This window comes from Hypomesus nipponensis, chromosome 23 (genome assembly GCF_054491055.1).
Source record: "Hypomesus nipponensis isolate SF chromosome 23, ASM5449105v1, whole genome shotgun sequence".
NCBI classification, from domain to species: domain Eukaryota; kingdom Metazoa; phylum Chordata; class Actinopteri; order Osmeriformes; family Osmeridae; genus Hypomesus; species Hypomesus nipponensis.
This window is the reverse complement of record NC_140383.1, coordinates 9573643-9593650: the sequence shown is the minus strand read 5'-3', so window position 1 is coordinate 9593650 and position 20008 is coordinate 9573643. Positions and strand designations below refer to the sequence as shown.

General features: G+C 48.1%; 2 protein-coding genes and 1 long non-coding RNA gene across 3 annotated transcripts in view; 1 reads left to right on the top strand and 2 right to left on the bottom strand.

The window, feature by feature from the left end:
• Positions 1 to 49: 49 nt before the first annotated feature.
• Positions 50 to 4196, bottom strand: myl1 (myosin, light chain 1, alkali; skeletal, fast). The gene is made up of 6 exons (XM_084688377.1): positions 3960 to 4196; positions 2975 to 3002; positions 1573 to 1716; positions 1017 to 1187; positions 833 to 910; positions 50 to 592 (listed from the first exon to the last, which is right to left on the bottom strand). Exons 1-6 carry the CDS (start codon positions 4092 to 4094, stop codon positions 564 to 566), a joined length of 585 nt encoding a protein of 194 aa, XP_084544503.1. The 5' UTR covers positions 4095 to 4196; the 3' UTR covers positions 50 to 563.
• A 5840-nt stretch (positions 4197 to 10036) lies between these two features.
• Positions 10037 to 11685, bottom strand: LOC146234130 (uncharacterized). Its single transcript, XR_014741601.1, has 2 exons — positions 11457 to 11685; positions 10037 to 10480 (listed from the first exon to the last, which is right to left on the bottom strand). It is a non-coding gene; the product is annotated as an uncharacterized LOC146234130 (long non-coding RNA).
• Positions 10640 to 20008, top strand: part of cps1 (carbamoyl-phosphate synthase 1, mitochondrial) — a 30633-nt gene continuing 21264 nt past the window's right edge. Inside the window, exons 1-21 of the mRNA XM_084688624.1 lie at positions 10640 to 11307; positions 12000 to 12109; positions 12386 to 12530; positions 12753 to 12842; positions 13070 to 13126; positions 13214 to 13306; positions 13390 to 13479; positions 13590 to 13718; positions 13942 to 14048; positions 14221 to 14362; positions 14479 to 14556; positions 14804 to 14902; positions 15069 to 15164; positions 15442 to 15631; positions 15823 to 15980; positions 16087 to 16215; positions 16461 to 16605; positions 16753 to 16963; positions 17435 to 17633; positions 17785 to 17961; positions 18818 to 18936. Of these exons, the coding sequence (XP_084544750.1) occupies positions 11188 to 11307; positions 12000 to 12109; positions 12386 to 12530; positions 12753 to 12842; positions 13070 to 13126; positions 13214 to 13306; positions 13390 to 13479; positions 13590 to 13718; positions 13942 to 14048; positions 14221 to 14362; positions 14479 to 14556; positions 14804 to 14902; positions 15069 to 15164; positions 15442 to 15631; positions 15823 to 15980; positions 16087 to 16215; positions 16461 to 16605; positions 16753 to 16963; positions 17435 to 17633; positions 17785 to 17961; positions 18818 to 18936 (2684 nt within the window). The 5' untranslated portion in view covers positions 10640 to 11187. The remainder of the gene's footprint in view (positions 11308 to 11999; positions 12110 to 12385; positions 12531 to 12752; positions 12843 to 13069; positions 13127 to 13213; positions 13307 to 13389; positions 13480 to 13589; positions 13719 to 13941; positions 14049 to 14220; positions 14363 to 14478; positions 14557 to 14803; positions 14903 to 15068; positions 15165 to 15441; positions 15632 to 15822; positions 15981 to 16086; positions 16216 to 16460; positions 16606 to 16752; positions 16964 to 17434; positions 17634 to 17784; positions 17962 to 18817; positions 18937 to 20008) is intronic.

Here is a 20008-nt window from a genome sequence, read left to right as displayed (position 1 = left end):
CGACATTCAGAATAATTGAGGACAACAAATAACAACAGCAAGGGCAAGCTTGGAGTTTGTGGAAAGTTTATTGGGAAATGACGGATAGAGTGCTATAAATTAACTTAGGGGAAGGAAGTGGTTTAAAGGCCAGTCAAGACAAAAGCCAGTCAGTCATGGTGAACTGGCTCGATGATGCAGGCAGTAAGTGAGGTGGAGGACGGTACAGCACTTCATCGCTGCTTCCCCCCCCCCCCTCAGTGTTCCACCCACACACCGCCCCCCCCCCCGCCCTCGACAATCAGGGAGACTGGGGGTTTATCCAGCTGAAGAATGTTGACTGGAAAATAAGGACGCATCCATTGAAGAAAAGAAAAAGAGCACCAGAGAAGGACAAAGAAAAAAAAAAAGAAGAAAAACAAAACAAAAAAACAAAACAAAACAAAAAAAGATTTAGAAATGACATCTCATAGTCCTTTTATTCCCTCCTGTTTCTCAGGTGGCTTTCGAAACAGTGAGTGGATGTCCTGACACCATGGGGTCTGCAGATACACGAAAGCTTCCTCACTGCGGCTGGAAGCTCCTTACACAGACATGATGTGCTTGACAAAGGCTGAGGGTGAGGTCAGGGAACGGGAAAAGAGGGAGGAGGAGAGAGGGAGGAAAAGAAAGGGGTTGATCAATTATCCTTCCAAAACAAGTCACTGTCATGCAAGTGAAAAATAAACTCGTGCTTGGATTATATGTTACGGCGCCTATACAACTAAAAATGGCTGATTGGTTTAAAGGACCTGGTTTTGCTGTCTGAGGTATGCATACGGCGTCAGAATTGTCATAGTAAATCTGGGCTCACCCTCGTAGTTGATACAGCCATTCTCATCCTCCTGTCCCTGCATGAGAGCGTCAATTTCCGCCTCAGTCATCTTCTCACCTGGAGGGCAAGGAAGGATATGGCATGTTACACTCGGTAAACCAAATCCACTCACACCCACCCACGCACCCACACACTCACTCTCAAACCAAGCCTTGGCTCTCACCCAGTGTTCCCAGGACAATACGCAGCTCAGCACCCATCACTGTGCCATTGCCCTCCTTGTCAAAGACGCGCAGACCCTCAACATAGTCGTCGAGGGTTCCCTTTGGGCTGTTGACAATGATCTGGAGCATGGGCAGGAAGCCTTCAAAGTCCACTCTCTTGTTGACCATATCTGAGTAGGGAAAGAGACGCACATCTTTTCACTCAGCTCCTGGAAACAACCATGACTGACTGAAAATAACTTTGACTCAATGGATGAAGAGAATTGTAGTGCAACTACAAAAGAGGTACATGCGCCGCTCAAAACTTGCCATTTGAAAACAAATCCCATTAGGAATGCGACTTGGCATTGTCTTTGAGGATTATTGGCTATGAAGTAGCCCTAATAAATCATGAGAGCGCCTTTAAATGTGGTATTGAACGTTCGGACAAAGAGCAAGGCGCTGTCAGATGTAGTGTGACACATTCATTCCCGCAGCCTGAGGTAGCGCTGGGATGAAGCTAGGAACACAAAAGGGGCGGTAACGCATGCCGTGTGTGTGAGTATGTATCCCTACCGTCATCGGTGGGGTTCCCCAGGGTTGTTTTCACCTCCTTGTTGGTGGGGTTCTGTCCAAGAGCGCGCATGATGTCAGCGATCTGGTTGAAAGCCACCTTGCTGTCACCCACCCTGTCGAAGAGACTGAAAGCCTCTCTGTAGTCTGTCAGTGGATAAGAGAAGAGAACATTGGTCTGATCGTTCCTTGGGCCACTAGACCACTGGTCAAAATGTCATATTTAGGATAACAAGTTCAAGTCTTTTATTTGTCAGGTACACAGAACAACACAAGGTTAGACTGGTCACTGAAATTCTTAAGTTCAGTGCCCAGTCAGTGAAATTCTTAACAACACAGCAACTCGGAAATAGAAACAGACAGACGTTTAGTGGTCTTCCTAAAGTGTTATGGATCTAATCAATTGCCAGTAGAACATTCTGTTGTGAATTTGACAGACTGAGGTTCTGAGGCAGCTCTGTACTGTATAGGGTTCCTGACTGAGGTTAAAAACAACAAAAAAGCACACGTGCTTTTGTGTTAAACTGTATCAAAGAACCAGCCAGAGACTGGCTCCAATGAGGTGAGGTGAGGCAGACATGGCATCAAACTATGCGTAATGACGCGCATGCCGCAAGTGAAGCGACACTCTGAAAATAAAAATAAACCTCTATGGGCTTTGCGAGGTTCTCAATCAAAAGCGATCCCTTGAAAGTTTCAAAGGCCCTTATTTGATGTTCATGGGCTACCGCGGCCAGCTGTTTCATTTACTGCCCGCCCATGAGGAGGAGGTTTTACAACGACGGGCTTGGAATCGATACATGGCCAAGAATATGAGCTCCTCCTTTATAAGGCAAGGCTGTCTCTGACTGATCCAAGTAAAACTTGGGAATGCTGACAGCAGCGTAACCAACACCAGCCACGATGACTGCTTTGCTTATAGCTGAGCGCGAAGCGCATACTTTCACTAACGACAAGGATTACTTTAAGATGGCAATTACGCAGAGATATGTTTGATTACATTTATTTTCACAAAGTGGAATGGAGGCAAAGAATAGGGTTACAGTGGCAGTTGAAGAATTTGTACAATTCACATTATGCCGTTATGAAGGCTCAAGCCTATCCATAGCTTTGATTTATTTAAGGCTTATGTTCGGCAGCGGCTAAAATGCGACCGACATCTAGGCCAATAGTCTGGGAAAATATTGTGTGGCTATTCTGAAATAGAAATATATCAACTAGCTTCAAATCTAAGTATGTAGTAGTAGTAGTTATTGATATTTTTATTGAGCTAAAAAACGTAATGATTGTCTTGATTTTTCCATATCAGTGCACCTTGGTAGACAGTGAAATTTGTATCACAGTGACATGGTCAGCGTTTTTGGTCAGTACTAATAATACGTGAGAAGTTGTGAAGACTACTCACCCTCCATCTGGTCTGGGGTGAAGTCAACCTGTAGGGGGAGACAGAGAATAATCCATGACCACTTGAACAAGCCTTGTGTGCAGACGGTTTGGCCATTACACCTTACCTCTGGGTCAATTTGGGCCCTCACAGCAACAATGGAGATTAGGGCATGATTCTGGGGTTAATTGCTGAATTATTCACATTTTAGATAGTTTCATGGAGGATTTGAAACTGCTGAGCTTTTCATGAACTCGTGGTTTATGTTATTGCTATTGCAATCTTTCCCACACTTTCCCATAACCATTTTCAAAATGATGTGTCTCGGACGGTGTAAATATAATGTTAAATGCATCATCACATTTTTCTATATTTTTAACTTTATTCACACTTCACTGACACCATGACCTTCATTCTTGACTGTCATGTTTGTTATTATTGTTTAATAATTCAGTGAATACATCAATAAAGTGACAAGAAAATAGCAAATTATATTGTTTCCACCCAATCGATGGCTTTTAAAAAGGTCTAGTCCTTTTTAACTTAGTCTCGAATCTCGGCCAATTTTACACAGACGCGCGATGAATGAGTGTCCATCTTTAGATGCGTTAACATCTCCACATTTGGAGATATACTGCATTGACATTGCATTTCTGTCGCAACTACATAGACCAATCCACGCAGTTGAGGGGCGTGACTTTAATGAGTCGCTCAACAGGAGCTATCCATGGTGCTGGTGTTTTAACACTTTTAGTCCTCAGGTGGCGGTTGCGCCCGTTGGCCAGGCATTTGACAATTATGGCAATTAACCAGAATCACAATCGAAATGCAATAAAACTTTATGCCGTAAAAATACAAAATAAACATTCTTTGTTTCACTTTGGCCCACAGATCTAATGCATTTTAAATGTTTTCCGTAATCACAGAACCCAATAAAATATCCAAGTGCACTGGAAAACAATTAACACTTCATTAGAACGAGATTATCAGAAGAAAAAACAGGTACCTTAACGGCAGCCAGGTCAACTGGAGGAGGTCCTGCAGGTACAACTGGCTCAGGCTCTGGTGCGGGTGCCGCGGCCTTTGCGGGTTCAGCCTTCTTGGCTGGTGCAGCTGCCTTAGCGTCCTTCTTGGGTGCCATTTTGACTTTTGAAATTAGTCTACAGACAGTTCCAGGTGAAGAAAAGAGATGACAACACAAAGAGTGTTACACGGCTTGGAGGGGACTCAGAGGAGGAAAGGGGCGTCTGGGCGTTTATATTTGAGAATATTTTAATGTGACTGTGACTTGGAAAGTGATTGGACAGCGCGCGGTTATGGGTGTGAACTCATTCTATACATGGAAGAGAGGCGACCAAGCTGAATTGAAGGGGTGGGGGGGCGCATTCGAACCGGTTTATTTAGAAACCGAATGGAAAAAGAAAGCATGGGAAACGGTGAATGGGGTTGTCTGAGGTCACCAGTTAACGCCAATGTGCCATATAATGTTTCTTGTTTTGTTTTGTCAAAAGGCCAAAGGCATGTATGGTTGGAACTTGTTTTTTTAGCAGAAAGTTGGTGTGTACTTGTAGATGCAAACATGTGCCATCTGCAGTTTTGCAAGCGTTAATTGTCATTGTCTTACACTGTGTACTTATGAGAGGAATGGGAGAGAGAAAAAGGGATATAGAAGTGCGAAAGAGATAGGAGTGGGGGCTAATCAAAAGAGAGAATGCAACTACGTTCCTGATCTAACAATGTATTTTAACCAAGAACATGATTATTTATGCAATATCGGAGACCCAGTGTGATTTCATAGGATTTCTTTTTTCGATGGAAACGGAATGGCACATTGTTGAACTACTGTTTCACAATTCTAACGCACGCGCATACTTCGTTTGGAATTTCACTCCAACACATCCGCAGTCCCCATGCCTTCAGTGAAAGTAAAGTCACCCCGTCATTCAATCTTTCCAAGTGGTTGACGTAGAAATCACTGGAAAACCTCAGTTGAGCGCAGACTCTCCAACCTGTATGCAGTGGTGAGTAGAGGGATTACTGGAGGAGTAAGGAAATGGGTAATCTGAGTAGCATATTTAGATTTCATCCTGTTATGGTCATATGCACTGGCTATATATGGCCCATACTAGTTGCTGTCAATTAACTGTGTCCCCTTGTCTGTTTAGTTGAGAAGCCTTGTAATATAATACTGGATGGGAGTACAGACTGGTTGGATTTTACCATTTTATTTGAGGAAGTTGTAATGGTAGCAGGTAAAATAAAATAACCCAATCTATACAATCTCCTAAAAACATCCTGAAAGTATTGGTTTCATTCAGACAGTACAGCCCATCTGTATTTACTTCCTTCATAGACATGACTGATCCCCTGGTTAGAGAGTTTTTCAGTTTCAATTCAATTTCAGTTTCAAGTTTTGTCAGGTGCACAGAACTACACAAGGTCAGACTGGGCACTGAAATTCTTGGGACAAGACAACGCAAGCAACTTGGCATAACATATAAGTACTAAGAACATAGATGACATCTACGATATGCTAAAATAGAATAGAAATAAAATAATAATAAACCTCCTAAATATACAAAATAGTATGCAATATATGATACAATATACTAGACCTCTAATACACATAATGACCTTTACCTTATAGACCTAACTAACCCAAGACAAGACCTATATTAACCTAAGACAAGTGGAGTAAGTTAGCGCAATAGTGCAATAATGAAAGAGAGAATGAGTGACAGGAAAGACAGAGAGTAAAGAGTGGTGAGTGGTGGTCCAGGAGATGTAGAGGCCAGGGGTTAGAGTGACCACTGCGCCCTGGTCCTTGGCCTGCTTATCTGTCTCTCTGTCTTTTTTAGTCTTGTGTGATGTATAGGAGAGGCATATCTAGGGCTGCTTATGCCAGTAAACAGACAAACAGTGAAAATTCGCTCTCCTTCCGCCGGTCTATATCTGTCTCTAGGGGGCACGGCTCCATCTCCCCACATGGCCCGGTGAGGCGGAGACCGGGTGAATTCCTCCACCCTTCAGCCCCTTTCTCCCCCCTCCGTCCATAGCTTCTGCTTTCACTGACCCCTTCATTGGAGGCCGAGCCAGAGAAAGGCTCCCTCCCTCAGCTGTCATCAGTGATCGCTCCTGGCATCCTGCAGCACCTTCTCCAAGATGCCCAACCCCCCCTTCCGCACGCTGCCCCTTCACCCTGCACCTGTCCTGGAGCCTGAAACACACTTTGAGTTTCTAATGGTTTTAGGAGCTTTAGACGGACCCTGCCAGTCTTCCTTGCAGGGTGGGCAAAGAGGAGGGGGGCATCAGGTTCACAGAAATCAGGTGTCCCAGGATAGCTCCTTGACCTGGAGTGGGAGAGGGCACAAGGTGCTGCAATGAACAAGTTGAAGTGTCGAATGCATTGGTTGTTTTAGTCAGCTGTTGGTTGTGTAGTAAAAAGCTAAATAAACACCATGAAAATACTCATACGAGTTATCAGATTTTTTAAAAAAATATATAAATATAAATAAAAACTTCCACTCTTAGTATGCCAATATGTCCCTTGTTGCTCTAAATACACTCTAAATTAACACAGTGACATCCAGTGATTCTCAAGTATCACAGCAATACACATCCATCATCTGTAATCAGCCTTTATGTAAACATGTAATTCTTCCCGAAATTCATAAACAGGATAATGCCTTCATGTGGCAGCCATATTTAAGAGGTGAGATCAGCGTTCTCAAGAGGCGTGAGTGATCCAGTAGGTAATAGAAAGGGCATGCCGGCTCCACCACTCGAATGACGCATGCCGGTCTCGGCTCAGATTAAACTTGGCCTTGGAGCTGAGAGTCCTGGGAGACTGGAAAACACAGTGGCAAAAGAAGCATCAATAGCCATGGAATCTGTGAATGACCCAGCAGAAGTTTGAATCCAAACCCCCAAAAGACTCCCCTTGAACACAGAGGGTCAATGGTAGACTGGAGAACCGGCTAATTCTCACGGAGAACGCACAACAAAGCGCTTGCGAATGACGTTTGATTAAGCACAGCTGAGTATCGGTGCGGTATCTAGACAGCGAACTGGTCGTCTGCCACTTGGCAAAACCCCTTGTCTATTCAATAAACATATCAACTTAACACTAGGCAAAATGAAGCCTTCCTGGCGTGGTTCTCATTCTACGGGTCAATACTCTGCACACTGCTGTCTAAGGCCTGTTATGCAGCTGATGCCAACAGGTATCATCATATAAACTGTCAAAATGTCCTGAAGACACAATCATTGACCTCACAACCAATTGTAAGGGTGATGTTGGTGGATATGGTTACTTTGTGCCAGTGTTGAGCTGTCACAATCGGGAGCTCTCACTAACGGCTGATTCTGTATGGTTTTGGACCACCAAAAACAGCAGCAAAGCAGGGGGTTGGTCTAATGGATAAGTATCGGGCTGGGACCATTTTTAGTGATGGGGATGCGCAGGGTTTATTTGTTGGGGGGTAATCGTTCCTCTTTCTCGTTCACCTCATCATCCTGTCCTACCAGCCCAGTTCTTCTTGGTGTGACTTTCTCCGTGAAATTCTTCGCAGGGTGACTGAGGACATAGTTTACCTTAGACTACCTCCAGGACATCTCCTTACTGAACACATTTTCATCTTAGTGACATGAACCAGTGATGCATACTTATTATGGTGTTAGCTAGGATGCTTAGACAACACAACCAATATTTTCCACAGATATTAACTGTAAACTGGATGCACACAGAGTTGCTTAAAATTATAATTTTTAAGTAAATAAAAGTAAACAGAGATGATCAAAATATGAGGACTTCAATAGCGTTGTTGTCTTTGGCTTTACAAAGTTAAGCATGGTTGATGCGACGTCAACAACCTAAAACCAAGCTTGAGGAAAATCACAACATGAGTGTGGTAAAAGTATGTGGACACGATGGGGGGAATGACGTTAATATGTTTGTGTGAGTGTTCATTGGAATTCACTGGGAAATGTCCTGACCATCATGGAAGCCAACGCTCCTCGCCATATCACAGGCAGCAGTCAGCTGACTGTGGCAAGTGGTGTGTTGCTTTTTGAATCCAGTTCTGAACTCCACACTGTCTCTCCACTCCACCCAACTCCTCCACTCCTTCCAGGTCCCTCTTAAACTCAACCCCCGAAGCTCAGGCGCTCCAAAAGGAATGAGCCTGTAACCGAGCCTAGGGGACAGATGGCCTCTATTTATAGCTCCCTACGGAGAGGTGTGAAGTTTCTTGGGATTTCTAGGAGAGGGGCCATGGCTCCTTAAGGGGGCTGATGCAGTCTCTCTGGCCTGCTGCTCAAAGCCTTCCTCTAGGCCACGTAGGACAGGGATTAGAAAGGGGCAGGCTAAACAAAGCCACACTCTGCCCTTTGCCTACAAATGTGTCCACCACAGAGAGAGGGGCCTGTCGTAACGTGACACTGCAGCAGGCTGGGACAGCTTCCTTCTCCTCCGTCTCCTCCATTCATGACTTTCCATTGAAACAAAGCAAAGTTGAGTACAGTTTCTCCCCATAAAAAAAATTTGACGTGTCACTTGGGCAGCTTATTATGACACCTGCTCTCATTGAAAGAGCACATCTTCATGGAATTCAGAACATGGATTCTCCTTCCACCAAAACTGTTCAGTATTTGTAAAATCTGTCATTAATGTGAATGACCAGTAAGAACAATCTAGACACTAATTATAACAGCTTACTATGGCCAACATCAACTTCCAAGTTCAATGCTGTAAGAGGTATAATAGCACTGTGTAAAAATCACGGGAGATTAAAAAATAAAACACATCTCTGCTTTTGTCAACCGACGTCCCTGTTATTTTCTTCTTTTTTTATTTGCACTATACCAAATATACTATATTTTATTCACTAATACGAAAGTTGATTGGATAGAGAAAAAGGCAATGACTTACTCTATCCAATCAGATCTGTGATAAATACAAGAAAGGGGAGCAGGCGTACATTTTATGAGTAATAATTGATGGCAAACTACTGATTATTGTTCTCATCCAACTGGTTGCCATGCACAATTTAGAAAACATCTACAAATCTTCTTCCATCCAGCGCTACTATATGCAATATATAATCAATTTTACAACCACCAGATTCAGATTCTCTGCAAATATTCAGCAAATAAATCATTACAATTTGCGTCATATTGCATAACCCACAAGATGATAAACCTTGTATTGAAAAAGTACAATAACATGAAATTAGGCAGGTGGGGAACTTGTTGAAACCAAGCCATGATCCAATTTTGTAACTGGAAAGCTGGAAAGTGGCAAGAAGTGGGATTGGCTATTTTCAGTCCATCATGCATGGCAGGACTGCACTTGGGACTTCAGACAATGTGGGGTTCCTTCACCCCACACCCCAAGACAGTCACCGGATCCTCATTAGGTCATACAGCTACCAATCAGAGGAGGGCTTCAGTCAGGCACTAATCCCAGCCCCAGTAATAAAGGGATATGCATTTCACAGACCTCCACTTGGCCAAACAATGTTCCATCTGATGAGTTGTATTATGGTCACGATTGCCATGGCTGCTTGTCTAGGGGGACACTTCACTGAGAATAGCATCCAGGCCCACCAGCAAGGATAAAGGGGCCCCTTATTAGCTCCAAGGCTAAGGCTCCAACAATAAACCCCAGTCCATATGCGTGTCCATTCAAAAACATACATATAAGTACTAGCATACATCTGGAGTACTGAATACAAAATACATTATGTAATAGGTTAGCTAAACATAGTTCCTGGGTGGATCTCTGTAGGCTTTAGACAGACAGTTACAAGGCATATGCAACAAACTAAAAAACACTAGTTCTTCATTGAATCTCTTCTGAAAACGACCACTGGATGGCAACAGAGCTCCACCCGTGATCACAAAGGTATACAATTAGATGTGGGCAACCTGACTTGTGGTAGTGAAACTCTACTATGAAAGTGACCTCATTCAAGAGGTTTATTCCAACTGGCCCGCTGAATAAACTACACAGAGCAGAGCATGAGACTAAGCTGTGAAGTACACTTGGACATTCTGCTCAGCAATGGACGACTGATAGCATAATTTTCTCAAAACTTTATTGGCACATTTAACCCGTCATAAAACAGAAACACCTCAATGAGTCACGTTTCATGCTGCGTGAACCAAAGCGTGGCTTCACATCACCCAGAATGCATCTGGATGGGATGTTTCATTCATTGTGTCTTCCCAATAGGGTCAATGGTAGCTTTTTCGACAGTAGTTCACACATAGCTTGCCACTGCCCATTGTAATGAGGTTCATTGTCTAGGTGCCGAGCCCAGAATGTCTCTATCCTCATGTGGCCCTGGGTGTCATTACTCACGCCCGGTCTGGTTCGCCTGCTGCCTGGTGTGGTCGCAGACTGCTGAACCCAGCAGAGTGACAGGCAGGCAGGCAGCCCTCGCCACTGACAGATTACTGTCATCAGCAAATACAGGCCCCTCTAATCCCACTCCACCATAGTTCCACATTGTCAAGCACCGGGCTCTATAGAAAAGACCAAAGATTAGCGTGAAAAGCAGTAAAGCACACAGGCAGGGTCTACATGTGAAAAGTAACCTTCTTTTAAATGAGTCTTGATCTCTCCAGTAACCTTATTACAAAATTATAATTGTTATGTTCTGGTAAGGTCAAACCTATTAGGAATTTGTTTTTACTGCCCTTTGAACATACTGCTTTGGCAAGTCATAGTAATAGATTACAAGCACTAAAGCTGGTTATTTCAGAAAAGGTTAACTCAAACAATACGAGCATAATACAAAACGATATGCTATAGGTCTACATACAAAAGTTGTACACTATTTTGGGTTTTACTAGAGCTTATTTAAATACTTTTCAGGCATTCTCAAAACATATTTTACAATTGTAACAAACTCGAGCTTGTTCATTTCTGACATCATGTGTCAGCAAGCCTAAACATGAACCAATGAAATCATTGTCCGACACGAGCGCGAGAAGGACAATTTCAAGCTCCGCGGCTCTCACGTCGTTGATGTTGATGCTCATTCTGATCTTCTCATCCACTTTTCGTGACTTGACTGTCTGAACACGCTGTGCCGTACTGTATTAGGCACGCTGCCAACTTGATCTTAAACTAATTCTTAATTTACTAGGTCAAGTCAAATTGAAGCAACAACCTATTTAGGCTACTATTCTTGGTTCTTTCTGGGCTTAATTGAACAGCCAGAAGGAATATGTCAAAAATATTGTCAGTATACAACGTCGTCAATTGCCTAAAGCATGGTTCGCTCGTCCATAGAAGATTTGGTAACATGACCTGCTGGAGATCTACCACAAGACCATTCAGTGTAAAGGTAAGTATCCCGCTTGCAGGCAGAACAAAAATGTATACAACATATATCGTTAAAAAAAAGTTCAACCTTGAACATTTAGCTCGTTTGCCTGCAGTTAGCAAGTTAGCTAGCAGTTAGCTTGCCAAAACCAGCAGGGCAGTGGCAGTCACCTGAATGCTCGCCTGTAAATTATCTTCACCTTCAGCCCAGGCCACAGCAACAGGTTAGTGGGGTCAGCTCTCGCTAGCTGGCGAGTGAAGTAGCATCTGGATTACATCTGTAGAGGGAAAAAAAACGATTTCATGATCGCATGACAGCCACGATAACATTTGTCATAAAAGAAATCCGATGAAATGAAGCGTTGAATTGTAACAGTCACGAGGCATATTTATTTGAATGTTTTGCTCACTCACTGTGGTGTGGGCTTATGTTGTTACTACACAGGAGAATGTCAAATGTATTCAGTGTGAGTGCATTCCAAACGTGTGGACTTTTTCGATTAAAAAAAGAAAAACACAATTATTTGACAGCATTCAAGCTGGACTATGATATTCCATGGTATGTGACAAATTTAGATGTATTAATCTATTTCAAGTTTCTACATCAACTTGTCATCAATAGTTGCTCAGTAGCCTGGTTGAGCAATTTGCATAGTTTTGAACACAGCGATGGACTGCAGCCAAATGATTTTGTTTGGTCTTCCTGACACCCAGACCCAGATTGCCCACCTTGTCCTGGAGGATGGGACCCGGATGAAGGGCTTCTCCTTTGGGCATGGGCGCTCCGCTGCTGGGGAACTTGTCTTCAACACTGGCCTGGTGGGGTAAGATGACTGCGAGCCCTAATGGACTAGGACTGTTTAGGATTTTGGCCAGTGGTGCACGTTAGTATTCACATATTATACTGTGACCTTGGTGATGTTGGAGTGAGATCCTTTTCCACATAAAAAAAAGCCTGCTGTATATCTGTGTTTGTGCGTACGAAAAAAAACAAAAACATCCACCTTGACTATCGGACCTCATGCGCTCATGAATATTTCAGAGAGAGACGCATTCTTCCACAGTACACCAGGAACCATGTGTGCCACATCTCTGTCCAGGTACCCCGAGGCCTTGACTGACCCTAGCTACCGAGGGCAGATTCTGACGCTGACCTACCCCATCGTGGGAAACTATGGAGTTCCTGACACCCAGGAGCTGGACGAGCTGGGTCTGAGGAAAAACATAGAGTCAGAGCGTGTTCAGGTAGCTCAGGGGCGTGGGAGGGGCTATACAGGAGGGGTTAACCTATACAGGAAGCTAGCTTTTAACAGTGGTACGTAGTTGTGGAATAATACGGCATGGTAGTAATGAAGCGATTGCAAATCGATGGCATGGCATTTTAAACATCAGCCTATTTGTCACTCTCACGTTTATGTTTTTATGAACGTTTTCAAACACCTGGGGTTTGTGTTGTGTTCTGTGCAGGTGTCTGGTCTCCTGGTGCAAGACTACAGTCATGAGTACAGCCACTGGAACTCTGTGAAGTCGCTGGCTCAATGGCTGGAAGAGGAGAAGGTAATGACTAGGTCCATGGGGCTTGTATTGTGACACTTGTACTGGTGACCGGCAGTGTGCTATGCTCTTTGGAATACAGAGCCAATTGATGAATACGTGTACTTAATCAAAGACATACTCAATTCAAGTCAACCGTAAACTGATGTCCTTCACATCGATGTCCTCATCCGAAGCAAGCAGGTGGTCTCTTTTCTAAGATGGTCCGCTGCTGTTTTTGTTGCTTAAAGGTCCCTGCGTTATTTGGAGTGGATACCAGGATGCTGACCAAGATCATCAGAGACAGGGTTGGAGAACTGTTTTACCTGACCGCTTTCATATCAATCCCTACTGTACAATATCTAGGGAATTTAAATGGTTGTACTTGTCTCTAGGGGACAGTGTTGGGCAAAATAGAGTTTGAGGGACATCCTGTGGAGATAACCGACCCCAACCAGAATAACCTGATGGCGGAGGTCTCAACAAAGGTAACTTCTGGCTCCTGACCCAACCATCAGTCCTGCTCACACACAACGGCGTTGATCCTAACACCTGTGCTGTGTGGTCCCAGGAAACGAAAATATACGGGAAAGGCAACCCAATCAAAGTGGTGGCTGTAGACTGTGGGATCAAACACAACATCATCCGACTGCTGGTCAAGGTAAGAAGAATGAGGATTGCCCCCCACCTTAGGGGAAGTCAATGACTGCTCGTCACTATTGGCATGTTTCCGTTCCTGACCCGTGTGTGTGTGTGTGTGTGTGTGTGTAGCGTGGTGCTGAGGTCCACCTGGTGCCCTGGGACCAGGACCTGCTGAGTCTGGAGTACGACGGCCTCTTCATCTCCAACGGGCCTGGGGACCCCTCTCTGGCTCAACCCCTCATAGACAACGTCCGCAAGGTAGCCTTGGTGGCCTGCTGTCTGATTCTCCTGCTTTGTAAAAGGGGACTAGAACCATGGCGGTTGTTCCGAGAATGAACGCTGGCGGGTACATTAGATACCGTGATGGAGATCAGATCCGTTTCTGTATCCTTTGAAGTCTCCCCCAGTGTATGTGGTCAGGCGGGAAAGTCACCCTGCAACTTGCCCCTCCCCTTTCTCTGTCCATCTCGTTCACCGGCAGGTGCTGGAGAGCGAGCGACCGCAGCCTGTGTTTGGTATCTGCATGGGCAACCAGATAACAGCCCTGGCTGCAGGGGCTCAATCCTACAAACTGCCCATGGGGAACAGGTAGGCATCATGCTGGACCGACATCCAGTCCCTTCAGCCTGTTCAATTGAGTGGACTGAGCAGTTATTCGATACTGTTATATGTAAACAGTTATTCACTTGGAGCCCTTTGCTCGTGTGAATGTGGGTGGCGCTGTCTCTGTGTAACTGGGAATAACGTTGTCGCTCCACAGAGGTCAGAACCAGCCGGTGCTGAACACGATGACCGGCCAGGCCTTCATTACTGCACAGAACCACGGCTACGGTATCGACAGCCAATCACTGCCCCCCGGCTGGAGTCCGCTGTTCGTCAACGCCAACGACGGCACTAACGAGGTGTGTCCCCGACACCTTGCCTGTGTTTTCTGCTCGTTTTCCAAAGGCGGTGGATTTTGAAGGTCATATGTGGCGCTGTTATGAGAGTCTTTTTTAACGCTGCGTGTGTCGTTCAGGGCATCATGCACAACACCAAACCAGTCTTCACAGCGCAGTTCCACCCCGAAGCCAAAGGAGGCCCCACTGACACTGAGGTAACAATGGGGTTCAAATCACTGGCAGTGACATGGGTCAAAAGTCAACATGCCAGTGTGCCTGAGTTGGGCCTTCATATGGTTCCAGTACACCCTCTGTTACCAGCCCTCCATGACAAAAGTAGATAAACAATATCTCCTCTTTTTTATTTTGTATTCTTATATTCAGTCATTCATTCTTTTGCTGACTATGTTCTGCTTCGGGAGTAATGAATCTTTTCCCCGCTGTTGTGATTTTGGTTGCCAGTTCCTGTTTGACACATTCATCTCCTTGATAAAGAAAGGCAAGGATGCCAACATTGTGTCCGTCATGCCTCAGAAGCCCACCATTCCACCCAGAGCTCAGGTGACAAACGCACATTTCTGCCGCTTCGCAACGGCTTTTCCCGAGACACACAGCCCAACACGCCTTCCCAACACACGACCGGTGGTTTGTTATGAAGGTAGCATGCAGGTGTCAGAGTGTTCATGATGTGTTGTGAGTGTGTTACTGAGGTGTCGCTGATGTGCAGGTGTCCAAGGTGCTGGTGCTGGGCTCTGGTGGCCTGTCTATTGGCCAGGCTGGAGAGTTTGACTACTCCGGCTCTCAAGCTGTCAAAGCCTTGAAGGTGAGAAAGTCATCAGGGCCGACTTGAAATCCATCTGTTCTCATTAGGATGTCATGGAGAACGTTCCAAGACAACAACCCCAAAACAGGATGGTGGGAACCGTGCGTGCGTGTGGCACGTCGATTCTCGAAAAAACGGCATCCCAATTGCTCGCGTCGTTTGAATCCTACCTCGTGAATACCCTCGCTGGCTCATGAACCCCCTTCCTCAATCCAGAGTCCCCAGAATCCCCTTCCCTCTCAGTCCTGACAGCTTCTTGCCCTGTCCCCCCGTCCAGGAGGAGAACCTGAGGACGGTGCTGATGAACCCCAACATCGCCTCCGTCCAGACCAACGAGGTGGGCACCAAGCAGGCCGACTCGGTCTACTTCCTGCCCGTCACTCCCCAGTTTGTCACAGAGGTCATCAAGACGGAGCGGCCCGACGGCATCCTGCTCTCCATGGGCGGACAGACCGCCCTCAACTGCGGTGAGCGCCACAGGGCGTTCGCGTGCGTGCGATCGTCCGTGTGTGTGTGTGTGTGAGAGAGAGTTTTTAACCTGTTCTACGCGTGTGTCCATGCTCCCCGTCCGTTGTGTAATGTGTGTGTGAGAGAGAGTTTTTAACCTGTTCTACGCGTGTGTCCATGCTCCCGTGCGTTCCCTGCCGTGCGTGTGCAGGCGTGGAGCTCTATCAGAGCGGCGTCCTGGAGCAGTACGGCGTGAAGGTCCTGGGCACCCCCGTTCAGTCCATCATGGCCACCGAGGACAGGCAGCTGTTTGCTGACAAGCTGACGGAGATCAACGAGAAGATCGCCCCCAGCGTCGCCGTGGAGTCTGTAAGGTTTCCCCCCAAACGGAACGTGCCCGCGTCCCGTCCAATCACGACCGGCCTCGTTGAGGAGACACGCGGGGGCCCTCTCATGACGTTTTGCCGTCTTGCAGGTGGCGGCCGCGCTGCAGGCCGCGGAGCGGATCGGCTACCCCGTCATGCTGCGCTCGGCCTACGCCCTGGGAGGACTGGGCTCGGGGCTGTGTTCCAACCAGGGCAAGCTGGAGGAGACCGCCCGCAAGGTGGGCACTGGGCACCACCTGGCCCCCTGGGCTTGGAGCCCCCTGGGTCTAGAGTGTGGAGAGTCTGTGTTGGGCTATGCAACCTGCGAGTGATCTGACTGCTGCTTTAGGGATCTCTTTTTGTATCTGTCTTCCTTCCATCCATGAGATCTAAGGTTGTCACGGTTCTCAACGGTTCAATACGAGGATGTGTATGGTAACGCCTGCTCAGTTGTAATGCCAGGGCCCTTCTGTGTGGTGTTCAGGCCCTGGCCATGAGCAGTCAGATCCTGGTGGAGAAGTCTCTGATGGGCTGGAAGGAGGTGGAGTACGAGGTGGTGAGGGACGTCGCCGACAACTGTGTGACCGTCTGCAACATGGAGAACTTTGACCCCCTGGGCATCCACACAGGTAGGCTCTGCGTGAAGACCAGATGTTCTCTCCTGCAGGACACTCTCTCTCTCTCTCTCTCTCTCTCTCTCTCTCTCTACCTCTTTCTCTCTACCTCTTTACACACACACTCTCTCTCTCTGGGTCTCTCTGTCTCCCACCTTCCAGGTGATTCCATCGTGGTGGCTCCAAGCCAGACCCTCTCCAACGAGGAGTACCACATGCTGCGGGAGACGGCCATCAAGGTGGTGCGCCACCTGGGCATCGTGGGGGAGTGTAACATCCAGTACGCCCTCCACCCCTCCTCGCTGGAGTACTGCATCATCGAGGTCAACGCCCGGCTCTCGCGCAGCTCCGCCCTCGCCTCCAAGGCCACGGGGTGAGACGCGCCCTAGCCTGAGAGAGAGAGGGGGGGGGGGGGGGGCCTTTGAAGCTGTTATCGTTATAGCCAATCAGACGGGAGGAACTGGGAGGCTAGCCACTGAATCTGCCAAAATGAATGCATTTTTAAGTCTAAGCTAAAAAGCATTTCTATTTGATCTGGCCTGCCATATGTGATGTGCTGTGTATATATAACGGTGAGCTTCAAATAGAAAATGGATTGGTTGAATTGAGAAACAACGCATTTTCGCAGTGTTCCGAGTGACAAGCCGTCACCACAGAGCCTCCTATTTGTTTGCTTCGATACCCCCCCCCCCCCTCCCCTTATGTAGCTACTCGCCTTTTTGACCCCGTGTCATCTTCAGCAGAGTGAACTCAATCCCGCTCCTTCAGGGAAAGCCCCCACAGTGTCCTCCCCATCCTTCAGGCCGAGGTGACAGCTCTCTCACTAACCCCCCCCCCCCCCCAGATACCCGCTGGCGTTCGTGGCTGCCAAGCTGGCTCTGGGCATCCCCCTGCCGGAGATCAAGAACGCCGTGTCGGAGAAGACCACGGCGTGCTTCGAGCCCAGCCTGGACTACATCGTCACCAAGATCCCCCGCTGGGACCTGGACCGCTTCCAGGGCATGTCCCGCGAGATCGGCAGCTCCATGAAGAGCGTGGGAGAGGTGTGGGAGAGGCCACACATACACACACACACACACACACACACTCGTTCAGATCGTTCCGCAACTGTTCACTCTTAGAGTTCCAGACCCGTCCACATGCTACTGGACTCCCCGGTGTCTTCATGTCTCTGTCCCGCCCCGCCCCCCCCAGGTGATGGCCGTGGGCCGCACGTTCGAGGAGAGCATCCAGAAGGCCCTGAGGATGTGCCACCCCTCCGTGGACGGCTTTGTGCCCCGCCTGCCCCTCAACAAGGCCTGGGCGGGGGAGCCGGACCTGCAGCGGGAGCTGGCCGTGCCGTCCAGCACGCGCATCTTCTCCCTGGCCAAGGTACAGCGCCGGTGGGGGAGGAGGAGGGGGAGGGGGAGCTAGGGGTTATCGACGGTCAGACGGCCGAGCGGTTAGAGAGTGGGGCTATTCATCCGAAGGTTGCCGGTTCGATTCCCGCCCGTGCAAAATGACGTTGTGTCCTTGGGCGAGGCACTTCACCCTACTTGCCTCTAGGGGGGAATGTCCCTGTACTTACTGTAAGTGGCTCTGGTTAAGAGCGTCTGGTGAGATGACTAAATGTAAATGTTATAGGGCAGAGGTCTGGTCTCAGCCGAGTCGCTCGCAGCGCCGGCCCGGTCGGCGCGTCACGCGTCCGGTGGTTAGGAAGTGGCCACTGCGGTATCCTTCTCGGCAGAGTCGCGTTTGGAACACGCTGTGGGCCCTCTAAAAGTTTCAATGGGGGAAAAGTCGTCCGTTTTGCGTTTACTGAGACACACGGATGACCCTGTCGACAGAGACATCCGTCCCCTCTAACACAGCCTCGCGTCGGTGCCGCCGGCAGCTTTATTAAGGAGTAATGGGCCAGATCCTATCAAGCTATGAAACATCAATACCTCTCAAGGTTGGCCATGCAGCGCACCACAGACAGTCATGTCCCCTCTCTCTACCCCCCCCCCCCCCCCCCCCCCCACGGCCTACGGAAGCTAATTCCATTCAGGACCTGTGAAGTCTTCTATTAAAACCCACTGACAGGCCTGTCTAGCCTGGTCTCACCGCCGACGGGTCCGGCGATGACTGCCGCCGTGCCCTGCATCTGTCTGCAGTCTCGCCGAGGGGTTAGGAGAACCGAGACCTTTTATATGAGGCAATATGTTTGAGGTGCGCGCGCGCGCGTGTGTGTGTGTGCATCTCCTAGGCGCTTCACAGTGGGGTGAGTGTGGACCACATCCACCAGCTCACAGCCATAGACAAGTGGTTCCTCCACAAGCTGCGGCGAATCACCGACCTGGAGCAGCACTTGACCCACTACACCGGGTAGGTCGGACCCACGGGTCTCACGCTCGCAGGTGTGCACCCACACAGATATGTACACACACACACACACAGATAGGTACACACACTCACATGTACACACACACACACACATTATGCAAGTCTTTACATGCTGCCTGTTTGGTTTCCCAGTCTTTGTGCAGTGACAGGCTTCATCCACCGGGTGGTGCTGTGAGGACATGCAGATATAATACAGGCGTCTGTAAAAGCCAAATATATGCCGACCTGTAGGCCAGGAGTCCTCCTACAGGCGTCTTAAATGGCGCCTCAACTGTGATCTCTTCTCTCGATGCTGCTGGCACAGGGACCAGGGTCTGGGGCTGTGGCTGGAACGGTTTTTAACATTCGGGAGGTCATAGCAGCAGTTCAGAACTGCTGAAACATGGAGTATAGCTCCGTTCCTCCCCTTATCCCTCTCTCTCTCTCTCTCTCTCTCTCTCTCTCTCTCTCTCTCTGTCTCTGTCTCTGTCTCTCTCTCTCTGTCTCTCTCTCTCCTCTCTCTCTCTCTCTCTCTCTCTCTCTCTCTCTCTCTCTTTTTCCCCTCTCTCTCCCCACCACCACAGTGCCGTCCAAGGGGGCCAACATGCCAGTCTAGCTCTCTGCTGTCCTCTGGTGGTTTTCTGTGAAGCGTGCGTCGAGTTTTGGGGAACAGTCAAGTTCCCGCCTTCCCTGCATCCTGTCCCTCTGTCCCACCGGACCCCCACACACGACCTCAGAAAGCCTTCCTCAGCTCCCGACCTGTTGACTCTTAAAAGCCCGACGCAGGAAAGGGATCCTCATGCCCTCCTCTGATGACCTAACTGTGTCTGGTTTAAACGAGCAGCCCCTTCTGCAGTCTCGTGGGCTCTCGCTCCCCCGACCCCCCCCTCCCCCAGTGTTCTGCCTCAGTCCCCCAGCTCAGAGGGGGAGGGGGGGGGGCATGGTCTGGGCGGGGCGGGGTGGAGGGACGGCGTGCGACGGGGGAGTCGACCCTTGGAACCTGTCCCTGGCTCGTCAGTCGGGTCATGCTACACGCTGACCGGGAGATTTTGTTCGATTTACATTTCGGAGGCTA